The 24,787-nt window shown below is 28.1% G+C and overlaps 1 protein-coding gene across 4 annotated transcripts in view; it reads right to left on the bottom strand.

Annotated features, from left to right (window-relative positions):
* The window catches only part of Src64B (Tyrosine-protein kinase Src64B), a 350,311-nt gene that overhangs the window by 41,552 nt on the left and 283,972 nt on the right, over positions 1-24,787 (bottom strand). For all 4 annotated transcript variants that reach the window (XM_075369448.1, XM_075369451.1, XM_075369450.1 and 1 more), the window contains 3 exons: positions 24,335-24,610; positions 18,397-18,561; positions 13,096-13,210 (listed from right to left, as the gene is read on the bottom strand). In XM_075369448.1, the coding sequence (XP_075225563.1) occupies positions 13,096-13,210; positions 18,397-18,561; positions 24,335-24,383 (329 nt within the window). In that variant the 5' untranslated portion in view covers positions 24,384-24,610. The remainder of the gene's footprint in view (positions 1-13,095; positions 13,211-18,396; positions 18,562-24,334; positions 24,611-24,787) is intronic.

The following is a 24,787-nucleotide window of genomic DNA, read 5'->3' as shown; positions in this document are numbered from 1 at the left end:
TAAATGTCAGGAAAAGATTTTTGAAAGTGTATGTTTGGAGTGTCGCTTTATATGGAAGTGAAACTTGGACAATCGTTGTATCTGAGAAGAAAAGATTAGAAGCTTTTGAAATGTGGTGCTATAGGAGAATGTTAAAAATCAGATGGGTGGATAAAGTGACAAATGAAGAGGTATTGCGGCAAATAGATGAAGAAAGAAGCATTTGGAAAAATATAGTTAAAAGAAGAGACTGACTTATAGGCCACATACTAAGGCATCCTGGAATAGTCGCTTTAATATTGGAAGGACAGGTAGAAGGGAAAAATTGTATACGCAGGCCACGTTTGGAATATGCAAAACAAATTGTTAGGGATGTAGGATGTAGAGAGTATACTGAAATGAAACGACTGGCACTAGATAGGGAATCTTGGAGAGCTGCATCAACCCAGTCAAATGACTGAAGACAAAAAAAAAAAATTAATTAATTTTGTTTCATGTTGCTCAAGTAGTTAAGTGGTGTAAGTGAGAATGTGTTGGATCCATAACCATACATCTATACTTTTATACCTTTTTTTTTTAATTTAAATATATTGATTTATTTATAATTATTAGCCTCTGTAAAAATTTTTGAATTAAAATGAAAAGAATAAAATTTTATTTCACTAATAACTTCTGATTTTTTTTCACTCAGTGGTTAATAATTATTAATAAATCAATATATTTAAATTAAAAAAAAGGAAATGAGGTCGGATTTGAACCGATGTGCCTTCCCCTTGTAACATCCAAATATTTCATTAATTAAAATTTTATTTGGCTAAAACTCTGGAAACAATGAAAATAAGTACCACTTATGATATATTGTTGAACAGATATCAATGACGGCTTATTACTGCAGTTAAGAAAAAATAAAAAATCCAATTTTTTTGGATTTTGAGCTTTTTTGGACACTTTTGGTCCAGTTGATTGCAATCAAGAAGGGAGGTGCACAACTAGATGTTACAACAGTTCTAAATCCAAATTTTCAATATTCTACGGCTAATCGTTTTTGAGTTATGCAAGATATATACGTACGTACAGACATCACGCTGAAACTAGTCAAAATGAATTCAGGGATGGTCAAAATGGATATTTCCGCTGAAATCTGAAAACTGAAATTTTTTCCAATTACAATTCTTCCTTTACTTCATACAAGGAAGTAAAAAGAAGCAACTGGATGTATGAACTAATTTGTTTAAGTTTTGCAGTTACTACCAAATATTACCAAAACAAGATATTATGAATAACAGAAAAACAAAATAACATTAGATTTTATTTTAAATTTCAAATTTGCTTTCCTAACTTAAGCATAGTGTAGAAAAATGAAAATAAATAATATGAAGCAAAAAAAGTATCGTGTATCATAAAATACTTACTCAAAGAATTAAAAAAAAAAAAAAATATTAGAATAAAAGTAATTACATTAAATAATATCAGATAAGAAATAGATTTATACTTAACAATCTTCAGATAAATTCACAGGTAAATGGTGTAAATGATAAAATCACTACACACTGATATTAATGATTAATACAACAAATCGAGACACAAGTACACAAAAATAAAACTTATGAACTAAAAAAGTATTTGAACTGTTCCATCAAAGGACTTCAAGAGAAATGATATAAATAAATTTAAAACAAAAATTTCAAATGAACAAAGTCAAGGGTAAAATGATAATTTAAATCTATAAGTATAAAAACTGCACACATTTTTATAAGTTGCATGACAAATTCAGTTAATATTTAGCCACATTTAATGTTTATAATCAATATTTTATATTTGGTCATAGTTTTAATACTTAAGTTGCATATATGAATAATAATAATAAAATATAATAATAAAATAAACTGTATTGATTTCATTTTATAAAGAGGGAAAGTTCAAATATAAATAATCTCATTAATATTTCAATTTTATGCACATTCTACTTCCTTTTTTTTAAACTGTATAATAATTTTTTGTTATAAAGGGTATAAAGAATATATTTCTACTGTTTATACATTAATAACAATAAAACAAAACAAAGTTATACTGATTAAAACAGTGAAATCTATTCAGGAAGTAATAAAGAAAAAATTCTCATGCCTGTTCATGACTTTCACCCTGAAATTAAACTTAACAAAAATTATAAAACTAAAACAACCACACATTACTACCAAGTATTAATTTTCTTCCTCAAAAATGTTTAAATAAAAAAATAATAATTTCATTTTTCCTCATAGGTTATTCAGAACATATAAAATTCAGGTTCTTTAAAGCAGCAACAAATTAAAAAAAAAAAATTATTTATGAAATCTTAAGTGGTGCTAACTTCAGAAAGCCAAAATTTCAAGAAGAGTTAAAATATTGATGCATGTTATCGATTCAAAGGATATTGAGCGATTACACACTTTAAAATTCTCATTATTATATAATTTACTTAATATTTACAAATAAGTAAATTATACATCACAAACAATAAATTATTATATTTTGAAATTTACAATATCTAATGAAAATTAAAATAAAATTCAAACGTGATAATGAGATTACTATTAAAAAATCAATAATAAACTTTATACAAAGACTATTTACTTCTACTTCTTTTTTTTAACACTATACGACCTTGGACATCTGCACATACTTTAACAAGGAAGATGAAATGATAATTTATTTCTCATTTTTTACCTAGCAAGATAATACATGAAAAGATGCAAGATGCTTGCTGGAAATCGAACCTGATATCAAATGACCTAGAAGCTAGTATATTGTAACCACAACACCATTCAACTATTAATAACAAAAAGAACAAACTTATATTTTTATTATGGAATAATAGCATCTTGTTCCCTGTTTGACAAATTATTGCATTTTACTACAGAACAGAAAACTGTTTATAAACAGTTTTATGACAGAAAATCTTATGACAAAACAGAAAATGTTCATAACACTCATTGCTCACATGCCTCAAAATGTTACAAAACACCTCCATTCTTTTCCCCTCAAAGTATCTATAAACCCAAACCGCAGCTTGTCCTGACATAACAACAGCCAATCCATCCCCTTGTTCATGTTACTGTAAGGTTTCAAACAACTATTGTCCTAACTATTATTTATTTTCTAGAATTCTCTTGATTTCAAACATTGTACACTACCGCAAAAATCCTTTCCGTTGTTCCTTTTTGTTCTTGTTTCTAGATTTTTTCTTTTTAAATTTATTAATCTGTTTTTACATTCTTCATTTTCTGTTTCTTTCTTATTTTCCCACTTTCCATATCTACAAGCTTTTCTGTATGTAACATTACATTATTCTTTCATTTTTTTGCATTTTTAAGCTGATTTTATTCTTTAAAAAAAAACTATTTTTTGATTTTTTAGTTCCATTTTTATTTAAAACATGAATATACCTATAAAATTTATAAAAATACCATACAAAAAAGCTGTTTTCAAGAAACAAAAGAAGCAAGAATCTTAAATCTTGATAAAAGTAATAAAGGGAATCCAGAGAAACAATATACACTACTACAAAGTGTGAGCCAAAACTGACTGAAGTCAAGGAATATTTTACAATTACTTAAATCATTAAATTAATTTTACTGGAGCATCAAGTGAAAATATTCTGATTATGAGGATCATACGAGAAAAGCACAAGTGCGATATAGTTGCAATCAATGTTGATAAAAATACATATTTTCAAATCAACTATATAGCTCAAGTAATTTTTTGTTTAAAAAAAATTTCCACTTGAGCTACCTGGGAAAAATATTATTACAGAGGATTTTTTTTTCAAAATAAACAAAATTTATTAAAGTAGTGTACTTGGAAAAATTAAAACTTGAGTACAAGTTTGTTGTACAGGGACAAAAACAGACAATTACTGTACTAGTATTTTAGAAAATACTTTTAAAGATCATTTGAATTTCTGCAGTGAAAGAGATTACAAATTAATTTTAATGCTTTTTAAATTAAGCTGTTAAAGAATTACATCTGGTGCTGCTTTATGTAAACAATTTTTTCAAGATATGATACTTCTACTAAATAGTTGCAATGTGAATTACTGAACTTGAATTCTAAATGAAAGATAACATGAAAGTTGACAATGATTTTCATTTCCACCACATGGAAATTTTACTGAATTTATTCTTACTGCCCGCCAGTTACAAAGGTTGGGAAAAATACTATACACCTTATAGATACAAGGGTTATGAGTACACCTTATGTGTTATGGGCACATGGTTATAACACATTTAAAAGTACTATTTTACATTACCTCATGTTTTTGAGACCAGCTCCTACAAAACTTTCCAAGTTTTAATTTTTCACCAATTTAGACATACTGGAGTTTCTGAACCGGGTGATCAAATGAATTAAATTGACTTTATCTAATAAATTTGTAAACATTTTAATAATTATTATTTTTATAATTTGGATTTTGAAATCTTTTTATAATTTGTTTTTATATATATTAGCAGTTGTTTTTTATGTAGACAATTTATCAGGTATATTTTTAACAGTATAAATATTTATATAGAATTATACTTTTAGTAATTTTATGACATATGTTACAAACTTTCTAAACTAACTTCTTGTTCCAGCATATGTGTATGTATTAATTAGGAGATGGGGATTGAGAGGCCTGGATTTATTTTATTAACATCTCAGGACAAGTAGAGCTTTTTCTATGATCGCCAAATACACAACAGAATCCCTGGATTGATCCATCATCAAAATAAATAACATTGTAACACTCAGATTAAAGGATGCAATAACTTTACAGATTCCTACATCCTTAGCAGTAATCTAGAAGGTGTTTATCCAAAATCCACACCATTACAGAAAAAGAGATCAAGGATAAATAAATGGGACTGTTAATAAGAAAAAAATAATCTACCACACAGAGTAAACAAAATGAGACAAACAACTCTAACTGAAGAGTACTTCAAGATCCCTATGGTGGCTGCCATCCTGGCCCACAATCGAAACACATGACTCAATAAGAAGATTGAGATACTTTATTAGGACAGGAGCAGCATATTTTTTCACAATAATTTAAAAATATTTTATAATAACCTTTTCAATAAACAAACTACTCTAATAAAAGATTATGTGGTTGAGCAAGTTTCACATATCCAATATACTTTTAAAAAATTATACTGCACCAAAATTGTCATAACTTTCATTTATTCAAATGTTTCCCTAGAACCTGATGTTATTATATTTTCTTTTTCTGTGAAAATCCGTTTATTTCTTAATTCATAACCCAAATATACAAACTCTTTTGGACTACACATAAACATTTCCTTTAAAATTCTGCAGGAATATTCCTAAATGATTGCAACACTAGCAGATTAGTCAAGTAAAGTAATGTATTAAAAGAAAAAATAAGTACTTCATCTTCTTAACCATTTCTCTCTTCTATTTATAAATTAATCTATTTAATCTCTGTCCCCTTTAAGGCAATCTATATTAATTTAGCTAGTGATCTCATCTCCAATAATATAAATATACATTATATGACTGCATTAAGTAAAATTAGCATCATATTTTTAATGATAAGATCTTTAGGAAACCTCAGTGAATAGCAAAGAAGAATTAACATGGACAGAGGAGAATGAAGCAAATAAGACTACTTTTACTATATTATAATCCATGACAATCACCGATGATATTAATTAAAAATTTACACGTCTATAATGGCAAAAAACTAATTGTACATAAAGTTAAAAAGGTTTATTTCAAATGTTTTTAGTTGTCTTTCCAACCATCCTTAATAATTGGTGCTGCTGTTTTCACATTAGCATCAAGACTTTGACAAGACCGATATTTTTTTTTTTAATTATGTAGACATGATTATGAATGTCATTAATAATTGTGGGTAATTTGAATTCTGTCTGTTGACTCAGTACAGTATTTTTGGTATGTTTTTTCTATATTTATATGCTTTGTAATGTTTGTGTGTTAAGGTATTCTTTTTTGTGTATTTGTAGGATATCAAGGTAGCTGTTTATGTTGCTGAATTAGTGATTTATGTTTGAGATGGTAAATAATAAATTATGACTCTACACTGCTGCTCTCAAGAGGATGGTTACAAAGCAACTTAGAATGCTTTGAAATAAGTTATTTGTATACAATTTGGTTTGGTCTATAATTAAAAAATTAAAAATTTTAAAGCAAATAACACCACGCTAAATGCAGACATTAAAACATCACAAACACACTATTTTGCTTATACTGCTAATTTTGTTATAGTTCTAAATATTTCAAAAAGTCTAATTTCACCATGAATTTAAAAAAAAATGTAAAAATTAGAAGGGCTGTTGGATAAAAATTAGCACAAGTTTCATTTAAAATAAAGAAAAGAAAGTTGCTCTATATTTAAAACAATGATGACTTGGTATACTACTGAGTATGATTTCACAGAATATTGATAATTATAAAATATTACAAGTATTTCAAAGTTCAAAATAACTTCTTTTTTTTTTTTTTTTTGTTTAACCTCTGAGTCTACAGTTAAGCATTACTTCAGAGGATGAGAAGAATGATTTGTAGCATGTGTGAAAATGCCATGCCTGACCAGGATTCGAACCCGGGACCTCTGGGTGAAAGGCCGAGACGCTACCACTCGCGCCACAGAGGCAGGCATGTTCAAAATAACTATTTAAAAACTGAACCTACGTGTTTTGAATATTTATATTAATGATACTTGGAAGTACAAAAAATAGATATAAAAGAAGTTTAAATTTTATTAAATAAAAACCAGTTGGAATGTCAAGTGCAAAATTAGGATTTTTTTTATGTTAGTTGCAAATTAAAGAAAGCAAAAAAAATTGGTAAAAATACAGAAATATTAAATAATTTTAAAGATAATGTCAGAAAACGGAATCAAAATACAGATAACACTAATTAACTCTTTTATCATAAGATAATAACAAATTATTAAAATAAATTTCTTAAAGTAGCTTAACTAATACATAATTACAGCTTCATCAAAATGTAATATATTTCAAGTACTTGCCATAAAATACTTCATCGTCAAATAACTTAACGGTGTATATTACAAGCAAGTGTATAATTAACTTAATAGTGTATAGAATGCATTCATTATTTCTCAACAGAATTAATTAATTGTTTAATACTATCTGTCCCAGTCTTTCTTATGGATATGACACCTGAGACAAGTGGGAGTTACCAAAGTACTTTCTCAAACTGTAATATATTAATTAAACAGCTAGTAGCACTGATGAACAGAATGTAGGTGTCACTTGCAGGTCTGAATACCACCAATATTTTGGTGAGCCTAGCATGCTGACATGCAAACAAGTATTTGTCTCAGTAAGGAAGGAAATGGAAAACCAATTCATTCCTCAATTTCCCTAGAGATATCATGGGCTTTTATTCAAGAATTACGTTCTGGTAATTCTTGAAAATTGCTATCATTTTTGGGAGTGAATTGTGATTCGTTAAGGTTACCCTCGACCATTAAGGCTATGAGACTTAATACATATTTAGATTACTAACAAAGGAAAAACTTTTTTTTAAATAACCCACTTAAAATAATAAGACTATGTTTTAAATAATTTAGTTAAATCACACACTATAATCTAAAAATACATAATACATTACATAACCTATAACATAAATTAATTATAACAATTTTGGATTTCATTTTACATAAAATAAAAAACAGAATCATTTTGAAGGGTATCTAATTTTTTTTTAATTTACAGAATATTTAAAATTTGAAAAAGTTACAATATAATATGTACCAAATATGAAACACATACAGTCATAGAGGCAAGTTTTTACATCAACAAATTTAACTTATAGCCTATGTTTTTACAAAGCCATAAAAAACACTAAGATGGCAATAAAACACAGGTTAAGAAGGAAGGTTAATAAGGTAAAATAATGTAATTTAATTGTATAAAAGATTCTATTGTTGGCGGTCGATGGAGTGAAAACACCTACTGATCCACAGAGGAAACAACATGTTAACAGTAAGATTTCAAATTAATTAACATTTCTTGTATATATTATATTCTTGTTTATTATTGTAATTTTCTAATAATTTTGTTATTAATTCTTTTTTTCTTAAATATTATATAGGAAACTTACATTCTTGTATTCTCTTTAGTAGTTACTGAAGAGTAACTACATATTACATGTAGTTAAACAAAAAATTAACCACCAAACACAGTAACAGAAAAATCTAAAAAAACTAATACCAAAAATCGACTTTCATGGGATCCTGCATCATCAGTCAGAACATAATTTTAGAATTACATCAAAAAACAAAAATAAAAAAAATAAAAACTTAGAAAAAATTTTACAAAATTTTAGAAAACAAACCTTCTAACAACCATAAAACTTCAACCATCATCTTCAAAAACAATCTGTTGATTAAATATTTCATACTTTTGTTTAAAGTTAAAAATACAATAGTTTTCAAGTATACTAATTCTTTTATTGTTACAAATTTCCAAAATGTCTAAATTATTTTTATAATACGCATTACATTGGAACAAATGGTCAGCCATATTAGACAAAACTCTCTTCTGCTTCTATAAACATTGTAATGTTCCATAAACCTTTTTTTAAAAGATCTGTTAGTTTTACCTATATAAATTTTACTACAGTCATTACATTTAATTTTACATCTCCCCTTATATCCTCTCCATCACTTTTATTACTATTATTAATATCATTCCTTAAATATTTTATTGTAAGACTGACTGGTTTGTAAGTTTTCTTACATTTATTTTTATCATAAACATTGGTAATTTTTTCTATTACTTTATATAATTGTATTCTAAGAAAAAAAGTATTAATAATCTCTGTGTTATTTTCTTGTTGCAACTTTGTAAAACTATCACGGTACTTAATTCTCTATTTTCTATACAACTTTTATGTTTTCTATGTTTTCACTTTGATGTTTCCAACATCAAAACCATTAAACACTGCTATTTTTTTATTACATTTAAAGTATGTGTAGTTAATCTTAATATACATATGAAAATAAACTCTTAATATACGTATAATGTGTACAAATGTTAATATACAAGGTCTGTTCAGAAAAAGACCGAACTTTATTTTTTTAATCTTGATTATTAATTTTACAGATTATTGGTCCTTGTCCCCTTCAAAATATTCCCCTCCTCTATTCACACACTTTTCCCAGAAGTGTCTCCACTTCATGAAGCAGTCTTGGATAGCTTCATCTGAAACGGCCTTTAAGGTCTGTGATGAATTTGCGCTAATGTCATCAACAGTCTCAAAATGGTGTCCTTTCATCGCTGATTTTAATTTCAGAAATAGGAAAAAATAACAAAGAGCCAGGCCCGCATAGGGAGGGAAGTCATCAGATTTTTGGCACAAAACTGATGAATTGACAAAGCTGAGTGTGTGGACACATCGTCGCGGTGAAGGAACCATGAGTTGTCTCATCACAATTCCGGTCTCTTTTAGTGGAATTTTTCACGTAACCATTGTAAAATACCTTGATAGTAATTAGTAATGCACGGTTCACTGTTTCACCTTGAGGCAAGAATTCAAAATGCACAATTCCATTAAGATTGAAAAAACAGAGAGCATTACTTTGACATTGGCTCGAGACTGACGTGCTTTCTTGGGACGTGGAGACCCTTTGCCAATTCATTGTGATGATTGAACTTTTGTCTCGATGTTATAATCATAAACTCAGCTTTCGTCTCCCATTATGATCCTTTCCATGAATGTTTCATCATCAATGGCTTGTTCAAGAAGTTACCGACAACCACTCGATGTTCTTTCTGCTATTTTGTCATCATATGAGGAACAAACTTTGCTGCAACTCAATGCATGTTCAACTTTTCAGTCAAAATGTCATGGCATGATCCAATTGCTTCTGTAAGTTCTTTGACAGTCAATCAATGATCTGTATGCACCAGATTATTGATTTTCTGAACACAGGTGTCATCAGTTGAAGTTAAAGGCTTTCCTGGTCAAAGGTCATCTTCAATTGACTGATGACCACTTTTAAATCACGAAAAGCATTTGTAAAATTGCCTACAACCCACAGCATCATCTCCGTAAGCTTGTTTCAAAAGTTGAAACATTCCTGTGGAAATTTTCCCCAGTTTCGTATAAAAGTCTGCATTGTATCATTGCTCCCGAAAATCCCACATTACAAAAGTCACTTCTAACACTTAAACACGTTGTACTCAAATAACAATAACAAAAAACTAAACGAGATATCCACAATCCAAGAACATGTGGTTACAGAAAAGGTTATGTAAAACACAATGCTGCCAACCGCACATCACTAAATATCTCCACTGGCGTGTAATTAAAAATGTTTAGTTATTTTCTGAACAGACCTCGTACACATTTCATGTGTATATTCATTTTGTAGTATCCTATAAGTTTCTTAATTATTCAAAACTTAAAATTTGTAATAATCAAAAAACACTGCATGATTTTAAGCATCTAAGAAAATCATTACATTCAGTCACATAAAAAAACCAATACAACAGGTAAGTGGGTATGGGCAGAGATCTACAAAATATTCACTTCGCTATAAAGATTACATGTAAATTAAAAAATATATATAATAATGATAATTTTTACAACTATTATGCAAATATGAAGAAATAAATTAGAAATACAGAAAAAAATTAACTGAAGTGTATTTAGTAAAATAAAATTAAAAAAAATAAAATTATATATATTTTCTCTTTAGAATAATGTAATAGTTTTAATATATCTGAAAATAGTGTCATAAGCAAGTAGTAACTTGTGTCGTTCGATGGCTGTTACACTTAATTAATGACTGAGAGAAGAGTAAATAAAGAAATGTAAGATATGAAGATAAAAATTCAACAGCCAAAGCTAAGTTTGATATACTGATTTCAATAAATTATTGAGGTTAACAATCTTAGCTGCAATTTTTCTTCACATTGGTGATTGTTAATTGTAAATTAATAGTCTACAGCAAATCTGAGTAATCTATGATACTTGAAATTAACCAAAAGAGATAATAAAATAAAGGAAGAAAAATACTCAAGGTTATCCCATATTTAAGATTACAAATATGGGGTAATCTTGAGACAGCAAGATGTTTAACATCTTAACAAAGATGTTTATCATTACAAAGACAAGAAAATTGTTGTCATGAACTACCTATGGGTGAAAAACATAATAGCAAAAGACAACAAAATTTATTGACCTGTTAAAAAGTGAATAATTAGTAAAAAACTCCTTGTTCTCAAAACATCCTTAGATAATAAATATTAATAAAAAAAGTTGAAAGATAATTTCTATGATTCTTCTTCACAATATAAATAATTGCTCCTTTACTCATGTATTCTTTGAATTTTTTTATCGGTCTGACAGCAGGTGGTTTGTTTATTGCATTCATTCTCAAAGTGGGTGATAATGCCTCCTTGTGGGCACTGGAGGCCTTCAGGGGGGACAGTAGAAGGCCCACAGAGATTGGGGGCATTCAGGAGGTCTAGGAAGGCGATGACAGATTAAAAAAAAAGCAAAAATTATGTTTTCCTGATATTTCAAAATAAAATTAAATACCTACTACACTAGTACAAAAAATTAAAGGAAGACCTATATTTTATGATAAAAAATGACTGTATTCAAACTACTTTAACTTTGTAACCAAGAGGCTTAGAGGTGAATAAAAAAAAAATTAAACCTTGAGTATTCTACTTTTTGACAGTATACTTCGGATTTCAAAATTCATCAAATTAAAAAAATCTGATGTGGATACGTCCTTGTATGCCAATTAAATTACATATACACGTGTTTTTAAAATGAAAAGTACATAAAATTTTATTTCAATAATAACTTCTGATATTTTTTCATTTTTTTTTTTTTTTTTTTTTATTACTTGTATTATTGAATTATTATTCATCATAAAATTTGTGTACAATCAGAGGTTAATAATTATTAATAAATCAATATATTCAAATTTAAAAAAAAGGAGATGTCTGATTTGAATGGATGTGCCTCCCCTTGTAAAATCCAGATATTACATTAACTAATATTTTATTTGGCTAGAACTTTGGAACCAATGAAAATAAGTACCACTTATGATATATCATTGAAAATCATTCAATGAGGCTTATTACTGCAGCTAAGAAAGAGTCCAAAATCCAATTTTTGGGGATTTTTGGCTTTTTTGTTTCAGTCGATTGCAATCAAAAGGGGAAGTGCACACAACTAGATGTTACAACAATCCTAAATCCAAAATTTCAACATCCTACGGTTAATTGTTTTTGAGTTATGCAAGATACATTTATACGTAGAGACATTACGCCAAAACCAGAGAAATGGGTTCAGGGATGATCAAAATGTACATTTCCATTAAATCTGAAATTTTTTGTAATTACAATACTTTCTGGTATGGTACAAGGAAGTAAAAAAATAAAAATAATTAAATAATAAAATTAAATTAAAGTTATAACATTTTATTATAAAACATTTACTATTAAAAGATTTTTTACTATAATTAAATTTAAATTTAGTAAAAACTTACTAGATAAAACAAAAAAATGATTTTATATAATTTAAAAAACAGACATCTTTGTAAGTTGCAAATTTTAACAATAATATTAAAATCAAGTTTTTTTTTTAATTCTAAATAATTACTTTGCATCCTTTTTATGCATAATAAAATAGACATATTTACACCTAGTACAACAGACAGAAAATATAAAATAACAAAAGATTTTATAAAATAAAAATTTTTTTCTGAAAGAAATAACACTTTTTTTGAGATGAAATTATTAAAACATTATGCCTTTCAAAAGTTAATTTGGAAAGGCAAGCAATAACCCAGACATATACATAAGTTTAGCCTTGAACAAATTACACAGCCTGTGTTGTATGCAACTTATCCTAACATTGTATATTAAACTAACAAACCTTTCAATAGAAAAAAAATCATTAAATATCACACGAACACTAATATAAAAATTTATCACACGAGTAGCAATCTAATAGAGTAAATTAATTATTATAACTTAAAATGTCAGATTTTGTAATAATAATGTAGCTTAAAACACAGCATACACATGAATGAATTAATGGATTATTTGATAAACTAACCTGTCATCAATAATTTCCATTCTATCTCCTTTAATAAATGAAACATCTTCTGCTTCCCTTGACTGGTAATTGTAAATGGCAACTACTATTCTACCTCTTGAACAACTGGGATGAACTAAAAACATAAAAAAATTAACACAAATTTTTAGAAATTAAATCTAAAATAATTTCTATCTTGAGTACTGTTTACTTTTCTTAGTTTCATTCTTTTATTATTCAGTATGTTGACACATACTGAATAACTTGATTATCAAAACTTATTGTACTCTAAGTATTCTGAGTACAACCCACCAGGTTGGTCTAGTGATGAACGCGTCTTCCCAAATCAGCTGATTTGGAAGTCAAGAGTTCCAGCATTCAAGTTCTAGTAAAGGCAGTTATTTTTGTACAGATTTGAATACTAGATCATGGAAACCGGTGTTCTTTGGTGGTTGGGTTTCAATTAACCACACATCTCAGGAACGGTTGAACTGAGACTGTACAAGACTACAGTTCATTTACACTTATATATATATCATCCTCATTCATCCTCTTTTGTAATAATACCTGAATGGTAATTCCTGGAGGCTAAACAGGAAAGAAAAAGTATTCTGAGAACACTATGAGTACTCTGAATTCTTGGAACAATAAGTTTTGACAATGGAGTTATTCTGAAACACGTCAACAAATAATGAAATAATGAAGCTAAGAAAGGTAAAGAATACTCAACATAGAAACCATAGTGTTCTTAGCAGAAAATATAATAATAATTATTATCTTTATAACAACTGAAATAACAATATTTATAATTTTCAGATATGCTTTTCCTTACTTGAAAAAATATATATTTTTTTTTACTTATGTTATAATACAATTAAGGAAGTCACATAGCATAATTTATATTCATGGGAATGACAATTCAAACCATGCATAGCAGTTTATAAATATTAGGTTGCAGAAAAACAATAATATAAAATGGCGGTGTAAAAATTTATATAAATAAATTAATTTAAATCAGTGGTAGTTATCCATATTCATTAAGTAATATTTATTTTAACATTAGTTTTCAAAATGCATTGTGCCACCCAAAGAAGGGCTTCACACCCATACATATTTCACACATGGTTGTTCACGTATGATAAGTGTAATAATATTTAATGACTGTTAAAACTGGAAAACATATGTAGGATCAACTAAATGTATAGAATTAAATTATAAAAAACTAGAAAGTGAGAACTATATGAGAAGAAAAGGAAATTAATTCAATGCTACAACTAAAAGGGATAAACAAAGTAGTGACAGAAATGGGAAATCACTGTGGTTAGTGAGTAGTTATTCACGTGTTTAAAGAGTGGAATGTCAGACATGAAATGTTGGTCGAGGTATTTTATCAGAGCATAAGAGAAATAATATGGGGCAGTAAGAAAGTGTCACTCATGCATAAGGTATTGTTCATGTTAAATTTCATACAAAATATTAACTGCAGCATGATAAGGACAACAACTCAAGCATATAACAAAATTCTGGCATGTAAAGTAAAATTTTTAGCAAGAATGCTGGAAAAAATAAAACAAAATAATGTTTTCATAATACAGATACAGCATACCTCTATGGTATAGAGTATGTACAGCAAATCCCAGTTGTACAAACTAATTAAAACTACAACTATTTGTATCACACCAATGGCTAAAATCTAAGATCCATAAATACATATATTTATTATTAGCCAAATAAATAAGTTTTCTTATTACAAAAAACCTATTGAAAAACAAGAATATGCTCAAATAAAAATACTTAAATCTAAAACTAGATGGCCATTTCAAATTTTAGACAACCATCATCAGTCAGTAGCTTAATAAAATGTTTATCATTAATTTTTATTTAAAAAAATAAAGATTTCAGTAAAAATATTGATAAAAATCATTAAAATCTGCTATTTTTATGAAATAAAAGTTTTTCACTGCTCATTTTAATTATCAAGAGGTTTAGATTACTAGGAATCTTCCAATTATAAAAGTGGTAATGAATATATAATAAAACTATAAAAGGATATAAATCCTACAGTAAGGTCTTTTTGTCTGCAGTGAGTAAAGGAAACTACACCAAAGACAACATTTTAGAATGGGATGAAACGTTCTTGGAAGTCCAAGGAGAAAATGATTAAACATGGCAAACAAAAAGTGGAAGGAAAGTACAGAAGTTTGAAGAAGTGATTGAAGATAGAAGATGAAGGCTACTATTCATATTTTGATCAAAAAGTAATTTTGGGAAATTGGAAAAAGAAGAAAATTCAAGTTATTTCTTTTGAATTATGCTAGTGATTGATTAGAAAAAGTTAACAGTTGATTAAGGTACAATAATTTTGTTGAATATACTAATGCTTGGCTATGTATACTTCTGATGACAAGAAATGGAACTAGCCATTAAGAAGAGCTGTACAATGCTTGGCTTAGTATAACTCAACTGAATTTCCTAAGGTTTCAATCTTCACCAGTATTGCCTTTACTGCTGGTAACAGTGATGAAGATTGTAGAGTAGTGTGCAAATTAATCCAGACACACATGTTATTTAATGAAGAGTAATTTTAATTAGAAAAAAAAATCATACCCGTACAATTTTTGAATATCTAGTAATTAATATGTCCTTTATTCTTAATCACTTCATATGATTCAGTATTGATTCAATTCAAGAAGTGTAATATATTCTTTTTTTGATTTCTTCATCATCAAATCATACTGATATTATTATTTTAATGAGGTCAAGTTTTGTACTACAATTCATTTTTGAGAGTTGCTCTTCAGCTATTGCCCAACGATTTTCAATTGGGTTTAAATCTGAGGAATAGCCTGTCCATGGGAGCACTTTAATGTTTCATTCTTCAAAAACTTTTTCCACATTTTTGGCAGCATGGCATGACACCAAATCTTGTTGGAACACTCTGTTGCCTTGTGGGAATTTGTTTTGAAGCTGTGTCACAACCCTTTCTTTCAAAATCTTTTTATATCCATCACTTTTCAACATACATCTACTGGAAGTAATGAACAAGGGCCTTTAATTTTAATCAACCCCAAAACATTTTTTTTTCTGAGCATGTTTAAATGCTTGTTGGATATGAGCCGGTGATGTACTTTCATCTGATGCTTTTCTACTGTATGTAACCCTTTGCCCCTGAACATAAAAATCTGACTCGTCAGAAACTATAATATTCTTCCAGTCTTCTTTGGTCTAGTTAGCATGTGCTTTGGCCCAAAAGAGCCTTTTATAGCTAGTGTTAAAAGCTGCTTTTTAGCTGGTTGACGATCTTTCCATTCAGCTGCAAGAACTTGGCGGCTCCTAACAGTTGTCACGTTTAAATCTATTCCACTGACTTCTAATTCTTGATTTAAGTCCATGGCAAATAATTTTAGATCAAAATTTATTTTTTCTCACTAATAACTGATCTTATGCTGGGTAACTTCTTTTACGGCCATATTTGCCTTCCTTTGAAGTGAAAAGGAACCAGTATCTTTAAAATAGCATTCACTGACCCAAGTCCAACACTACACTCAGAAGCTATTTGTCATTGAATCATATTGTTATGCTCAGAAAGAGAAACAAATTCCAAACGCTGTCTAAGAATTATGTCCATTATTATATATTCAAGATATACAGGACAAAGAAAAAAATAAAATTTTATAATAAATAATGAAATAAACTTTAACAAAACATTATTTGTATCATGATAACTGCTAAATAACCAGAGAACAATAACTTCACATCACAAGACAACCTAAAGAATGAGTTTGGTCAAGCAGTATAGTCACAACGTAGAAATAAACAAAAAATTCCCTGCATTTGAATTAATTTGCATGCTACTGAACTTAAAAAAAAAAATACATAAATCACCAAATTAATTTCAATACATACTGAAGAATAATTTTGAGACTAATACATTATTAAAAATCATTTTGCAAATTTTATTGCATTAATAAAATTAAGGAAAAAGGATTAAATAGAACATACTTTAAGAAATTGATAACTCAAAGAAAAGAAGGTATGAACTCTTAAAGGAAAGAGTCGACAAGATTCAATGAAGGGAATGATATTTCTCAGTGAAGAAGGTGCAATGAGAAACTACTTTAATCTTTATTTTCCCTAGTAAGCCTGGTCAATTATTATTGTTGGGAGTGACTGTCTATTTTCATGATTAATGGAAATTTTTCTTTTTAAGTATTATGCTTTTGTCACCTAAAAAATAACATAATATCAAATCCTAAATGTTTTACTAAGCTTTGCCAATTATTTTCATTTTCTTTTCTCATCAACAAGAATCAAGATAACTTGACAAGTATATTTAACAGTGAAGTTCAAACTTAGAATGACAAAAAAAAATCTTGAATTTTTTTTAATACTGCTAGTATCATATGGCACATAAGAATGTGCCATTAGGTCACTGGTAATCTGATACTGTATTTTTCTTTTCATGAGTGTCCCTGGCTGTCAACTCCTATGTCTAAATAATTATCACTGAGATTCTGCTAGTTATATTTCATACTGTTTTATGACATAAGCTCATAGTGAAGTTTCTCAGAAAAACATTAAAATAAGATTCAGTATTTTAACTACTTTAGTGCTCTAAGTTATACTGCAATTCAGATAGGGTGTTCATTTATTCAAATGCGTGTATATTTTTGTCTTTAATAAATCCATTTATTTTAAAATACAAAATTAAAAAGAAAATTTGTTTCAACATTATACAAAATTGTACAAAAGCTTTGTACAAAATTATAAATTAATTTATTAAGAAAGAAAAATATTATATTTATTATAAACTAATAAACATCTCAAAAAACTGACACTAGTACATGTACTACATTATTTTTTTTAAATATTCATAAAAATTTCTTACTTACATTCCATTTCACAATTAAAATTTCAATAATACTACTTCATAATACTCTTTTTAATGTCATTCAACACCTCAAAAGATTACCTGAGAACTAAAACTAAACTTAGTATAAAAACATAACATTCAAGGAAATAAGATTAAATGAAAAATAGAGCTGACTTCAAAAAATTCAGTATACTACTGTAGTCAATTGTGTTTTTAATATAATTTTTTTGAAGTCAATGCCAAATTAAAAAACAGATAACTACCAAAATTTTTCACAACATATTAACCCTTAATCTGGTGCTTTATTTTATTTTATTTAAAATATGAGTAGCAAATATATGTTTATCATGTATTTTGATTACGCCAACAGGTCAGATACATTTTGGATACACCTCACACAATGATCAATCTTAAAAATGGTAGTTATAATTTAATATATGAGAACTTACAAGGAGCAGTAGGTGTCCTAATAATATCAACTCCCTGCCTTTTTACTTGCATCCCAACTGGTCTGTTTGGATCCGGAGTGTATCTAGGATCACCACCACTGCCAGTATTCAAATGACCGGCACCCATATCTACACCATCATGCATCTTGTAACCATGGTGGTAAACTGTAAAATAAACAAAATAAAACCACTAAAATAACATTCTGAAAAAAAATCAAAATAATTATCTTAAGCAGAATATCAGTAACTAGAAAAGTATAAAAAAATATTGAAAGAATCTATCAGCAATTGTTTAAAAATTTTATGATTTTTTAAAATTAAAATGTATGTTCAAGTGAGATCATACCAAAAGGGTGGTAAACCCAAACATTCTTTTTAAAATGCTAAATAAATTAAGATTGAATTAATGTAACATGATATCTAATTTGGAATTATATAAAATAGATCAACTATTTAGTTATGATTGAAGAGATAAACTTTAATTTGTAAGTATAGATTCAATTTAATTTATCTGAGGTATTACAGATATTCTACAAAGATACAATACTAATACAATTTACAATAAGTATTTGTATACACACCAAGAAATCTGTGGTATGTATCTTAATAAAACAATATATTTTACAGAATGCCTGTTTATTCAATCTGTACAAGATATAAAGCAGATTCATATATACAGATCTGTATTAGTAGGTTTAATAAAATATTTATTTAATTTATACATATTGTATGTAAAATTACTAGCTTTAAAAATATAAATGTAATTACACAATATTACTAAACACTCTTAGTCGTTAATACTTTTAAATATACCTGATTGTTATTAAATTTAAATTAAATTAACTTATTTAACAAAGGATAAAAAATAACAATATAATATTAATAATACCATATTATATAACTGAACAAAATATTATTTTGCAAATATCAAGAACAAAAAGTAAAGCAATAAAAGCGACAAAAAAAATTATTACCTTATAAAATGTTACACTACATTCAACCTCTGGTGACCGAATAACTGTCGGGTTTTTTATATCAGGGGAATAATGCTGTTGAATACTAGAGTACATTGTAAGCTAACATAGCAATGAAAAAAGAAAGAAAAAAGCACGTTCTGACATCTATCAATAACATGCATCACCAACACACTTGTTAGTTGTTCTATAAAAAAAAGTACACATATTTCACATTCAACTATTGTTGATAGAAAATTTAATCAATAAAATCTAAATGATTAATTACACCGACTGCTGACAGAAAACTGGTACACATAGAAATTTTCTAAAATAAACCAGTATATTGAAATATGAATTATAATGTAATACTTTTATGGGTACATAAAAATGTTATTACTACCAGAATGTATTACAATTATTATTGGTTGTGACACTTTACAACATAAGATTAGTTTAATGGTATCATTTTTAACAATATATATTGCAAAATAATTCATTATATAAAAATATAAATTGTAGTTTATACCTCTATATGGATGTGTGTGTCATGCATGCGTGACACACACATACACACACCAGAGCCTTTATATATATTTGTTTGTGTGTGTGAGTGAGTGTGTTTGTTTGTTTGTTTGTGTACATATTTATGGTCATGCTCTGAGGAAAAAAGTTAAGCTTTATTCAGACCAAAAATCAGATTTATTGAACAATCCACAGGAAGGAAATAGAATTCACAGGACAAGCCTTAAGATGGAAGAATTTTTGCAATGTTTATGCACGTAAACAGGATCAATATAAGGAAAATGTCAGGTGAAGATGATGGGCAATGACAACGGAAAGATCCTCATGGTAAATCCTGGTGCTTCAAAAGTACATAATTCTACACATGTTTTTTCTTGTATTAAAAAATTATCTTGCTCAGATTCATTCACATGTAGGGAAATCAAGATAACTGGAAAATAAAGCATTAGATCAGAACAATACTGGAAAATTACTTTTGTTTAACTATAAAATAAATAATTTTAGCACAATTTTCTTCTCCTCCAGAAACAAAAGGGCTAAAAATACAAGATCATGTTTAGGTAGAGGAACATCCTTGCTGGTTCCTGGAACAATTCCATGAAAAAGCATTTGTCTGAACTATAGAATGGACTCTCAAAAAGGAGCAATTCTTTTAAAACATTCTTTCCTTTAGCAGTTTGTTACATGACAGGGGAATATCTGTAATTGATATATTTGACATGGAGGAATGAAATGAAGTAAAATAGATCTAAACAAAGTAACTGTTACAGCTGATGAAAAAAGCAAGAGAGAGAGAGAGAGAGAGAGAGAGAAATTGCAAGAATCCTTAATCGTAGAGCTAAGGTGTAAAAGAGCATTTTGCTCTGATTTGCATCCAAAGCAAAACAATTACATGAAGTGTTAGAACATAATAATGCTGAGAGTTATGCAATTAATTAGAGTTAATTAATTAATTAAAAAGATTACAGCATTACAATGTCTGTTTCTTTGTAATAATTAGTCATCCACAACATACCAACACAAGCCGACTTTCAATTCTACGCGCACAAAAGAATTAATTAAAACAATTACTTTAACTGAGATTTCTACACAATATTAAATATTTATTCTGCATAAATATTTACAATTATTTCAACAAAATCTGTATTATCTGAATTTTTTATAACCAAATTTGAGCAGTTATATGAGAAATTGTTACCGAAAATGATGACTATATTTAAAATCATAGTATCAAATAATGATATTACTATTAAGAAATTAACATAAATTTCCATTTCTCCTGTACATTAATGTATATACAGTAGGGCTTACCCTTAACCTTGCCTCTCTTAAGCAAGGTCTCTCTTAACTGAGATGACCACTGTAATGTGTAGTGTTATTTGCTTGTATGTACTCTATTGTGATTATTGTTAAAATGGCTAGTTGTAGCAAAGATATTACTAACACAAAACATAAACGAGTGGTAGTGTCAATGGACAAAAATTTAGAAGCAATTAAAAGATTAAATGCTGGAGAATTGATTAAAAAAATTGCTTAGAGTTTGGTATCTGAGAAACAACTGTTGGCGATTAGAAACAGAACAAAAAAGAAATTGAAGAATACTGTTCAAAAGTACCCGTAAAGTTTTGAAATAAATGATCTTCGCTGAAGAAGCCTATCCATGATGCTTTAGATGTTGCCGTTTCCTTATGGTTCAGGCAATAGAGAACCTTTGGGGTATCAGTAATCTGGCCCTATTTTGCAAGAAAAGGCTACTGACAAACAAAAAATTGAACAGTCCAGATACATTTTCTACCAGTAAAGGTTGGCTAGAGAAATTTAGAAATCATCATGGCATAAGACAACTAGCTGTATCAAGGGAATAATTATCTGCTAATACTGACAACACTGCTAATTTTTCAAAACCTTTTCTGCTCTTGTTCAATCAGAAAATCTGCAGTTATAACAAGTATATAATGCAGATGAAACAGGAATAAATTTTAGAATTCTGCTATCAAAAACACTGCATCAAGGGGAGAAGCTTCTGCACCAAGCTTTAAAATTAGTAAAGAGCAAATAACTGTTCTTGTAACGCTGGTGGTGACGACAAAGTACCTCTTCTAGTGATTGGCAAAGCTGCTTGCTAAACTTAAGGCATTAAAAGATTTAAAATCAGATTCATTGCCTGTTAAGTACTCTAACCAGAAATCAGCGTGGATGAATACAGCTATTTTTGAGAATCAATTTAACCACAGTTTCGTCTTGCACGTGAAAAATTATCTACAAATAAAGAAATTACCGGAAAAAGCAGTTCTGCTGTTGGACAATGCATTCTATCATCCACCTGAAGATGTTCTAATTTTGGGGAACATTAAGACAATTTTTTCCATCAAATATGGCACCTATGAGTCAAAATATGGATTAGGGTGTCATAGTAGCAATAAAAAAACATTATTAACGAAAGATGCGAGAGTGATTAGTGACGACTATTGATTTTATTATAAATACAGTAAAGTAAAAAAATAAATTATAATATTGTTATAATAATTTTTAATTCGTGGCTTATACTACCAATTCGATATTAATAATATCGGGGATGTAAGATGGCTCCATCAACATCTGGAACTGCTTCTTCGCAGGAACATCATGGTATCTCTGAGGGACAGCCCCATCTGGGAGCGAGTGGGAGGCCTTGGGTCTCCTGCTTACAATGATCGGGTGGGGACTCCCTTGCAGTACCGTTGGCGGGAAACTAAGACCTAGTCCTGGTGGGGGTCCTTTCGGGGGTTCCCCATTAAAGGCAAGGCATAAAGACCGAGTCCCAGTAAGGGAATCCTTTGGGGACCCCTCATTACCAAGTCTATCTGGTGGAAACTTTGTTGCCAACAAGGTAGTTAGAGGCTATGGCACCCCTAGTAGCTGAGTTTATGTTTAGTTGCAGATCCAGCTCCAGGGAGCAGAGAAAATAAAGGAGGGAAAAAATTTGATATTAATACGGTTTATTGCCTGAATTCAAGAACAAAACTTAATGTTAACTACAGATTCTGTTATCTGAGCTGGAAACACTCCCAATTACTTTGGTCAAGAAAGGCCGTGCTGTAATTGTAAAATAATCTCTTTTGATAATGATGCAGTGTTGACCTTTACAGGCAAGGATAAAACATATGAAGATTTACTAATTCTAATTTCAGTGTATATAAAATCAATGACTAGCTAAGTATGAACACAAAGTATCAATGACATAAAACTCAAAAAATATATTCTTCTTTCCAATTATCTATAATTGGAACCTTCTTCAGAGTTGATATCATGTCCAGCATATTGTTTAAAAACGCTAATTTTGTTAAGTTGAAAACATGAAACATCTTGGGATTTTGGTAGAGCAACACATTACATGAACAACTTGAATTAATTTTATGCAAAAAATTAAATATTCATAAACTATGAGTTCTATAAAGTTAGAAACATTTTAAACAGACTGAAATTACTTTACTTTGCCTTCATTTGATCAAATATACAGTATGGTTTAGTTGGAATGGAATATATGATACCATCTTTACAATTCATTAGTTAATTAAAAAATTATTATTAAAATGATTCTTAACAGGACAAAGTTGTTTCACAGTGAATTCGGTTATATGTTGAGAGTTTACAGAAACACATAAAATAAAAACTAAACAAAACAATGCGGATACTAAGAACTGTGCCTATAGTTTTAAAATTTGAATCGTAATAAAACTAAAATTAGTTATCCGACCTTAACTCTGTTACGTAGACAATTATCTTATATGAGTAGTAAACTCTATAATGTAATTCCTGAACATTTTATGAATAGACGATAAAATAAAAGTTATAAAACAAAGGAAAGATTAGTGGGGAATTAATAATGTGTTTCATAAATTGTTTTTTTTTATTATTATTATTATTATTATTATTATTATTATTATTATTATTATTATTATTATTATTATTATCATTATTGTTCCTTGATTTAATGTTGATATGTTTATGTAATTAGAAGTTCAGTAAATTTATTTTAATTAACAATGAGGACAGACAAATATTTTTGATATATAATATTGTATATAACATGTTGTGTTACTGTATATAGAATATTTGAATTGATTTTTAAACTTAAGAGATATATATATATTTTTTTTTTTGATAAAAATATTTTTAATTGATAAATGGATTGTATTCAACTGAAAAATTTCTTTGTCTGTATAACTTAAATAATTTATTCATAGTATTAACATAATTGTATGCTAGTTTTAAATTTTTTGATTCTACTAAACTCTCTTATATCAGTACTTTTACAATTAAATTAATAATATTTTCTTAACGTAATAAAAATTTTACCAGATAAGTATGATTACAATATAATAAAACTATGAGTAAAATCAACATCATACTTAGAATAAGTAATTAATGAAGTATTACATTTATTAATTTTTTTAAAAATAATAGTTCAGAATAATTACCTAAGGGACGTCCTGGCTCATTATTATGTCTACTGCAACACATACCCATCTTGATATATTTTTTAATATCAACTGTATGTTTATATGGGTAGGATTTAGTTTAAAAATATATCAATGTTGAATAATTTGATTAATAATCAACATATCAACATTACTTGTATTACTGTCATCTTCATCAATCAGCTTATCAATTGATACAATTTTTAACGACAAATGAATGAAAATAATAATAAACGTAGCTGGACATCTGGTACCACTATTTATTTATTCATCAATCTGTAACAAACAAACAAAAAAAAATAATTATAATAATTCATTAAAATTAAATTATACTTGTAATTATAAATAATCAGTTTGATTAAAATAAATATTTTTTCATTAATTGTTTGACTGATTTGTTGGTATTCTAAATTTATTTCTGTTCCGTGCCTAATATTTCAATATCAATATATG

The sequence above is a fragment of the Lycorma delicatula genome, chromosome 6 (genome assembly GCF_047948215.1).
Source record: "Lycorma delicatula isolate Av1 chromosome 6, ASM4794821v1, whole genome shotgun sequence".
In the NCBI taxonomy this organism is placed as follows: domain Eukaryota; kingdom Metazoa; phylum Arthropoda; class Insecta; order Hemiptera; family Fulgoridae; genus Lycorma; species Lycorma delicatula.
Note: the sequence above shows the minus strand (reverse complement) of the source record. Positions and strands in the feature narration are given on the sequence as shown.